This window comes from Bombus impatiens, unplaced genomic scaffold (assembly GCF_000188095.3).
Source record: "Bombus impatiens unplaced genomic scaffold, BIMP_2.2 scf_0816, whole genome shotgun sequence".
In the NCBI taxonomy this organism is placed as follows: Eukaryota; Metazoa; Arthropoda; class Insecta; order Hymenoptera; family Apidae; genus Bombus; species Bombus impatiens.
Window position 1 is genome coordinate 8,161 of NT_177235.1, and position 9,702 is coordinate 17,862.

The 9,702-nt window shown below is 40.6% G+C and overlaps 1 protein-coding gene across 1 annotated transcript; it reads right to left on the reverse strand.

The window, feature by feature from the left end:
• Positions 1 to 3,278: 3,278 nt before the first annotated feature.
• Positions 3,279 to 3,947, reverse strand: LOC100743803 (piggyBac transposable element-derived protein 4-like). Its single transcript, XM_012390591.1, has one exon. The coding sequence runs from the start codon at positions 3,945 to 3,947 to the stop codon at positions 3,279 to 3,281; it is 669 nt and encodes a 222-aa protein (XP_012246014.1).
• Between the last annotated feature and the right edge of the window lie 5,755 nt (positions 3,948 to 9,702).

A 9,702-nucleotide genomic window follows, 5' to 3' on the forward strand; every position in this document is an offset into this window, starting at 1 on the left:
CACTTTTCCACATCCTAACCTACACCTAGCCTCTCAACATCCTAAAACCAAAACGTTTATAAACCGAGATTTCACCCAGCTCGGGCAGTTCTTGTTCTAGTTGCTGTTCTTGTACAACGCCCTCTTTACGGTTTAGTGTTATTCTATTATTGTAAGTGCCAAAATTATAATAAAGTTCGATAAAAGAAAATTAATAGTTGGGTTACGACTCAGCTTTCTTTTCTCTTACAACCCAAGCATCAATTTTACGTGACACTAGCTTGATGGGTATGGAGAAGAAGCAAAGTGTGGAGGTAGATTTGAATCTCCACATGAAGACGATATTAAATTCGTGTGAAAATTCGGGTCTTCAGATAGCAAAGGAGAAAACGGAGATTATATTGTTGACCAGAATGAGAGTTCCGAAGAAGTTTAATATAACATTGACGGGAGAGGTGCTTAACACACGAGAAAGGGTTAAATACCTAGGCGTAGTGTTAGACTCTAACAGAAATTATTGTGATCAGTTTGATGCGGTTTGTAATAGAGCGGATGCGATTGTAGGAGCTATCGTTGTTACGTAGTTTCTGCGGGATAGTAATGAGGACAAGACAGGCAAAAGGTACAAAGGCGGGGCGATTCGGAAAAGGGGAAGAAGAGGATAATGACTATCTCCGAAGAAATGGAGGCATTTGTTTGATAAGGAGTTAACGCGTCGAATAGGTTCTCGTCGAAGTAATGTGGTATTAACAGTGCCGTCGAGACCTTCCGCTCGAAGAAGGATTGGAAAAGGAGGGGTTTTTAGTGGGTATGGCACTACCACCAGCCGAGTCCCACATATTCCGGCGGCGCGGGTCGTCTGGTATGCGTAATGCATTTTCCCCTTCTCGTATACAAAAAAAAGAAAGGCACGTATCCTCACCAGTTAGAGCGTTCAAAATGTTAGCAGGCCGGTTCGGACACATACACTTACACATTATCGTGATGCAATACTTGCAGGACTATCGATATTGTCTATCGTGTATCGATCGTTTTTCGCGTTAGCCCGAAGCCGTTCCCATTGCTGCTATGGAAGCGCCAACTGTCGCCTCGGCTTTCCACTTGGATTTCTCGTTTCAGCGTCCCTTTAAAAATAACAACCGGCCACGGACGCTAATTCGAATCGTGTCTGTTTAAAGAGTTATGCAGGTTGCTCGGCGTCACGCGCCTGCGCACATCGGCCTATCATCCCGTGTCTAATGGAATGTCTAATCATAGAGCGCTTGCATAGACACCCTAAAGCGACGATCAAGTGCCACGACACGAGCAACTGGGTCGAAATCCTGCCGATTGTTTTGCTAGGCATTCGAACCGCGATAAAGGAGGACTTTTCCAAAGAATTTAGAAGAGATAAAGAAGAATTTTCCAAATAGGATTAAATAACTGAAGTAGATGGGGAAACCAAACATAAAATTTTTACGCGCAATGTAGCATTAAAGTCCACAACTTTTTTGGTAATAGTAAGCCGCAATAGTTGCAACCCAACCAATCACCATTTGTACCAGCTGCATCTTAGTAATCATCATGGCAAAGCCTTTTGGTAATTTGTATTGCATTGCTTTCAAAGTATAATATGAATACATCCAGGAATGGACAAAGTAGTTCATTACGGCGTGACGGCACTCGACAACAAATACGGCCACTCCACACTAACTTCTACCGGACGACGGTAGCGCAGTGGTTAGCGCCTTAGGTTACGAACGTTCGGGACCTGGGTTCGAATCCCGGCGCCCATAGTCCTATTTTTCTTCCACGCATCTAAATTAGAAGAAAAATAGCAGTACCCCAGCAGCGACACTTACAGCCAGCAGCTACAAGTATCACAGACAACACATACACCTCAAACGCAACGGTAGCTGAAATGAGTTATATTACCATTGGCGGAATTTCTCTTAGCAACCAAGCAGCGGACCAACTCGGAATACGCGAATTGGCTAAAACAACGGATGGAGAAGGTCAGGCCGTTTAAAGTCGTAACGGGAAAAGAGAAAAATTACGTTGTTAAAATAACTGAACGCGACGTAACGGTTTCCATAAACTGTCTAAAACCTGCCTTTGTAGTTCCGGACAACCTAGAAAAAAAACCGCCGAATCCCGTGACGTACTGATTCCGGTAGGTCAAACGTACTCTCGAGACGATAACAGTGTAAGCATCGAGCGAACATCAGAAGAGAACACCAGGAATAGGTACGTTACGCTGTCGGGACGTAGAATCCGTTTTCCCGGTTGGTTGCAGACAGGTTTCTAGTAAGAATCATAAATTGTCGGACACAGGATATATCGGTGATTTTTAAACTAACGGCGACCAAAGGAAAACCGTGTTTAATAATTTCAAAATTATAACTTAATAAAAATGTTATCACTGATAGGGGGGTGATGTAGCGGCACATGAGTCATAGGACAAGGCGGATCGAGAGCGTCTCATGTTGTTGTTGTGCCTCGACCAATCCTCCATAAACGATTCTAGGACTATACTTTTTTATTTATTCAATTCTACGGATATTTTTTAAACTCGCCATCACAATTTGCACTAAAACAGAATTCTTTAACACGTGTGTCGCCACGTCGCACATATCGGTGCGACGGGTATACTTCCGTGGGGGCCCCGTCACCAACGTATGGTGACGCTCTTCTTGTTCGAGTTAATTAAATATACAATATTATATATAGATTATACAACATAAAAATATTAAAAACACATTGTATCACACTTTTTATTAATTTATTAATAAATTATTAATTTAAAATTAATAATTAATTAATATTAATTTTATTAATTTAAAATATTACATTATGCTATATCTCATGGTATTCGTTAAAACATTCCAAATACATTTGGGGTGATTTTGGGCACTTCGAACAATGTGTTGTATTTCTTTTCATTTTTTTTCACGTGAGACAGTTTGTCTCTTCTTCTTGTAACATAGGGTGCACATCCTTCTTATAGGCCTACCCTTCTGATTCTTACGTATCTCCAAATGGTGGGCCACCTTCGTCGTTTTCTTCGGATGGTTGTCGAGTACAGTATTTTCTGAGGACCATTCGAAAACGAGAATTTCCCGAAATTTTTTTATCGGTATTTTTTTGTTTGTGGCTGTTTGGTACACAATATGAGCATTCACTATAGTTGTCCCTAAGAGTAAATGTAGTACTAATTTCCGATACCACTTGATGCTTTTCCGTATCGTAGTGGTATATGAGATGTGGTCACTTTTGTGGATACCAATTTTTCCATTATTATATGCAATTACTGTCAAAGGTTACTGTTGCGAAGGACATCCGTGATATGTAGAATTTGAACTTGAAATCATAATGGGTGCATGTTTTGATGATAATATTCTAACATTTCGAACATCTCTCCATTTGAGGATCACAATACCGTTCTTATCTTCTCGTGCTATCATTTCACCTTTCTTCAACGGGTATGGCATTACGGAATGGGGCATATATTTTTTGTTGTGCCGTACAGTTCCAACGACATGCGTGCTAAAATTTACAAATTTAATTGCTAACTGATATCTCGTATAAAGGTTGTCTACGAACAAAGTTCGTCCTTCATTTAGCAATTTATCTACAAGTTCAATGCAGACGTTTTCAGCTATGCCAACTTGCTTATTTCCGGTAATTTCTCGTCCAGAATATACCTTTACAGACCATGTGTAACCTTCGGTGAAACACAGTTTGAATAGTTTTATACCATACTTATGTGATTTCGTCGGTATGTATTGCCGGAATATTAGTCGTCCCCTCCAAGGAACCATTGTCTCGTTGACAACAATATCTTTGCCTGGTGAAAAAATTTGTTGGTAATTGTCTGTCAATATGTTTATGAGTGGTAAAACTTTTCCAAGTGTGTTACTCTGTCCTATAGTTTCGTTATTTGCAAAATGCAAGTTTGCCAATAGCAATTCGAAACGATTACGGGACATTCTGCACGAGGAAGTGGGAACGGTTAAAGAAGCCGCTACAATTGTTCCTGTTCACGTTCTCCTTGTTCGACCCTGCCACAGTCATTGCAATACTATTTTGTCTTATGTTCGCGGTTCGTGGAACTTAAAGAGCGGTGCAATCGCGTAGTTTCTATTAGCTCCTTCGGAATCGGGCAAAAAAACGTGCGGGCGATTAATAGCCCGCTCGGTTTGTAACGACACCGTTTCAACCCCTCCCTTTTTCCCTCTCACCCTGTCTGACACCCTTTCTAGTTGGTGAAAGGAACAGAAGTTTGAGCATCGTAACGTTCATTTTGCCGCGAGCGCGCGAAACATTTCGAGCTTTGATCTCTATGGAAACGGAGACGGTGAACGTGGAATTGGACTCGATTGCTTCCCTCGCCTCCCCAGCGTTAGGATATAATGATTCGCTTCTTTTTCTGCTTCGTATTTGTTCAGCCAGTTTTGAAAATAATTAAGAAATTGAAGTTACGAGGGAGTGAAGATAAATGCCAAAAGTGGAAAATTTTTAATAAAAACAAAAACAGTGTTTCGACATCGATCTTCATCTTTATCAGTTTTCAAACATAATGAACGTTTATCTATGTCATTAAAATCTAAAGGACACGAAGAAGGGGCCAATAGCTGGCTCTATGGATAATATTGATTTCAAAAAAATTACGGATTCCGTACGTAAAGCTGCGATATCTTGGATCGCGAAAATTGAGATCCTAGACGTTTAAGAAAATAGGAACTCCTGGAGGCCGGTTACAAGATAAAGAGAGGGTACTGATTAACAATACAGAAATAGCTTCGAAATTTCGAAAGTAGATGCGCGATAATAGCAGTGCAAGCGGCCAAAATTACGGGTATCTACTCGACGTATCGTGAAAATTACGTCGCCGCGAGATCATTTTCAAGTATGCCGATGCTTCCGAGCTACGAGAAGGATAGTTTAGATTACCGCGGCTTGGTAGATAAGCTAAAAAAGGGAATTCAATTGTTTGAAATATAATTTATATTACATGGTTAGTCTTCGATATAACATTCATCGTTACTAATTGCACGCGTATACACGAATTTTTATGAAATTACAAGAAAAATTCTAAATTAATATTCAAGTTTCCATGTACATATGTATCTGTATTATTTGTTGAGAAAAGTTAAGTTGGCATGATCGCTAGTTACTAGAATCTAATTTGGTACGACTTCTAACGACGCTCTCTTGTTTTGGAAGTCGACCACGTGTTAATTGACAAAGTGTATCCTGTGTGTTAAGACGTGTTGTACGAGGCGGAGAAATATAGAGAGGAAAATCGAATCTGTGTGAATCGATTAATTATCAACCCCAAACCTACATCAATTAACATTATTGAAACAAATGAAATAGCTTCTGAAGTTTCTTAAATATTCTAAAACGTATATTTTTAATGCGAACAATCACAAATAGAACTCAGTATGAACTTAGATAAATCATTGCGTGTCAAATATTTTTACGAAGCTTTTGATTCTGGCCTATGTATGTTTCTTATCGTTGCAATTTTTTTTGTCAAACGATTCTGATAGCTAACGCATTAAAGCGAGTTATGAAACACAAGTTTGCGCACCGATTTTACATCAAACACAAAAAATCATCAGAACATCAGAAATATATCATGAATATTTACAAACGGAATAATTTATTCCTATCGTGAAACACCCATCTATCTATAAATCAAGCGAAACTACCACAAAAAGTAATAAGAACGAAAATAAACAGATGAGAAATGAAGAGAAAATATCACAGTGCTTGCCGTAGTATAACGTGAACAAATAACAAGTAGCTAATATTTCACATTACGACTGCGACATTTCCTGGTCGACAAGACGTGTTTCTGCATGGTGCACGCGACCTGGTCACCTGCTGACTCGAAGCAAGCTCGCGCGACATTCGAATAATCATTCCGGGAATCGGCGTTGGTTCGCTCTGGTTAACAAGCGCATTTGTTAATACAGGACTGAATAGCATCAGCGCCTACGTTCGTAGCAATATTTTAACGGGGCATTATCATGTATCGTAGAGGTTCATTCGTTACACCGGGCTGATCCTGTCACATGGCAAAAATGACATTCGCCGATATGAGTACCTTCATTCTCAAAATGGTTTTGTCGGATAACGGAGCTTACGAGGCCAGTGTGCTGCCCGAACCGATAGATATAACGACTACCGAATAGCGGTATTATCGACGCGTTTTTGAAATTATAAACCGCGATCGTACAGCACGAGTATGTCTGACCATTTGACCATGTCTTGACCAAATCCTTAAATGCAATATGAAGATACAGGGATGATGAAGATCGTTGACAATAGGAACACGGTGACTCGAACGAGTGGAACTGGGTGAATTTATTTCACTAGCCCATGCGAGGATCGCACAGGCTGGATTTTGTTTAAACAGAAAGTATGGAGCAAAATTAAAATAGTTTACGTGGAATTGGATTAGAAATGCTTCTGGGTGGAAGATGTGGTATTTCACTATTATACAGCAATTCGTGAAACTGTTTGAATAGTTAGAGATGCCTGAAATTTCTATTGTATTTGCTAAAATATAATTAAAGCAAACCAAATCAACATGATATACCTATCATAGCAAACAGTGAAGTACATCCTATAACAAAAAGAGATTTATAAAAAAGGATAAAGTACTAAATTAGCAAAACTCGCGTGAATAACGTGCACCATAAGTGATGATGTATAATATATAATAATCGGAAACAATGGAACCTAGCAAAGTAGGGAATGGATGTGAAAAAGTAACGGAAGAAAAATGAGGGGCGCCGTTGAAACGGTGCTAATATCTGTCACTTTGTTTTGCGCGGGGGGACGAGAGATCGGTGGGAAGTGCGTTGATGCGGCACAGAGAAAAATGCAGGAAATTATTTCATATGGGAAATCATGTTATGATACGTTCCGATGGATGAGAGAATGGGGCGGCGATTGAAGTGCAACAGCGCAGAGGGCTATTGCCGATGTCAAAGGAAATGAAGGGGTGTCGTCTCTATAGGGTCATCCAATGCTGTCATAAACCACGTTGCTGGTGCTGGTTTTCGACCTCTCCCTGATGCAGAGACATTGTCAAAGAGTCCTTTCTTTGACCTGGAGACACCGTTTGCTTGACGATTAAACACGTCTAGGCTTCGTCTTCTAATTTGCATCATCTTTGACATCATCTTGGAACGTTGTATCGTGGCGAAACCCTTGTTAAACGTGTTGAGATATGTATAATTTTCTGTGCTGGACGAGGTTAAATGCGTAGTAGAGATACTTGTATGTGAATATCAGTGTGTCCGAAGCGTTTAGAAAACAGATGAATGTAAACTCTTCAGTCGGTTAAGAGTCGTCGAAGAGTCGGTTTACAATCGGGTATAGAAGAAAGTGCTGAGACGCGTGCAAATATGTATCGATGAATATATAAGGAATCGTCCATGAAATAAATATATCATTGTTTTAATATTAATCCGCAGTATAAATTTAGTGTTCCTATAACATTACTTCGGCCTCAAAGATCCACAATTCTCAACAAAACGATCTAGTGAATTTTGTTCACGTTGTACTGTCTTGCGAGGAGATTTTATATATGTCGGAGAGGGGTCAGGAATAAGGTTGTGGGCGTTTGATGAATCTTCATTGGAATCCTAACCCCAACCCAAATACTAGCCACATAGCATCACGACTAGTTATTCATTTTGAATTAACTAGCTCGATGGTGGCCCAGGAATCACGACCAGGCTTTCCTGAGCAAATTCATAACTACCCCGCGCTGCCTCCTCCGTGGCAAAAGTGCAACAGATCCCCTCGTACCAATGACGCCAAAAATTCAAAGAAAGCGAAAGATAGAACACCAAAAACAAACACAAACGACACCCGGAACAAACAAACAACAATTCAGTAAACACTCACAGCAGGTTCGCCGTATTAGAATCCTCAAACGACTCCATGGAAATCGTAGAACCGCCACCAAACCAATACACACAGAGAAGCCCCCCTTCCCCACCAATATTTGTTGATGATGTCATTGACATACAAACGATGATCAAGTCCTTAGAGAGAGATATCTCCAAGGAGGACTACAACCTGAAGATAAACAACAACAAGGTAAAAATTCTGCCGACAAACCCAGATGCATACAGAAAACTCATCAAGCTACTTAGGACCTTGAACGCCATCTTCCACACCTACCGACTCAAACAGGAAAGGCCTTTCCGGGTGGTTCTACGCAACGTCCACCACTCAGCAGACATTGATGAACTAAAATTCGAACTCTTAAAACTCGGCCACGAAGTCATCAACGTTAGTAACATAAGGCATAGAGTCTCGAAAGACCGGCTATCCTTATTTTTCACCGCTTGTTAAAAAAGAGATAGTGCAATGCAAAAGGTGCCAAAGGTACGGTCACACTCAAAAATACCTTCCGCTGCGTTAAATGTGCAGGTACACACCCCACTGACCAGTACAGTATATCACCGGAAACCCCAGCGAAGTGCATCCACTGTCAAGGTGACCATCCTGCCAACTACAAAGGCTGCTCAGCCTACAAAACCCTGTACACAAACAAGTACCCTAAACTCAGAGCAAAAGAGGAAACCAACCAAATACCCAGCCTGCCGATCAAATACCACAATCCCCTTAACCACTCAAATGCCCATTTCTCCTAAATTCACCACTACCTCAACCTCTTATGCTCAAGCATTACAAGGAATCCAAAATAATCCGAATACCCACAGGGACCTTTCCCAAAATAGTGTCCCCAATTCACTTAATATAGACAACCTGTCTAGGCAAGAAAAGCTAATAGAGAAACAATCGGAGCAAATAAATAATTTGCTATCGCTACTAACACTCATCATGGATAAATTAATACACCCCGATGCAAGATAAAACCAGGACGCATAGCTCTTTGAAATGCCAACGGTCTACCGCAACACAAATTTGATCTAGAATTCTTCCTAAAACACCAGCAAATCGACGTAATGCTCGTATCGGAAACCCACTTCACCGACAAAAACTACCTGAATATAAACGGTTATAAATTCTACTATACCCAACACCCCAGCGGAAAGGCCCACAGCGGCACCGGAATCATAATCAAATCAAGCGTTAAGCACTACGAACTTCCATCATTCCAGAAGGACTACCTCCAAGCAACAAACGTAGCAACAGAAGACTGCCATGGCACAATCACCACTTCAGCAGTATACTGCTCTCCCAGACACTCCATCGCCAAAGAAGACTTTGATAACTTCCTTACTCCTTTGATAACTTCCTTGACGCTCTGGGCAATAGATTCATAGCTGGAGGAGACTGTAACGCCAAACATACCCAATGGGGCAGCAGACTGGTCACAGTAAGAGACAAGACTTTCTTAAACAGCATAATCACCAACAATCTCAACTACCTCACCACATACGAACCCACGCACTGGCCCACTGACACTAACAAAATACCTGACCTACTTGACTTTTTCATAACTAAAAATATCTCGCCAAGATACGTCCAAATCAACTCCTCGGCTGATCTCTCTTCTGATCATTCCTCCGTGATAGCAACTGTCAGTTCAACAATTATAGAGAATACACCTAATGGCTTTATTCATATCCAACTCACCAACTGGCAGCTCTTTAGAGAAGTCTTTAATCGCTCAACTTCAGCCTTAACTTCACTAAAAACTAATTGTTAGAATTTAATCTTAGAATTAGGATTAGTATTCTGTGGAAG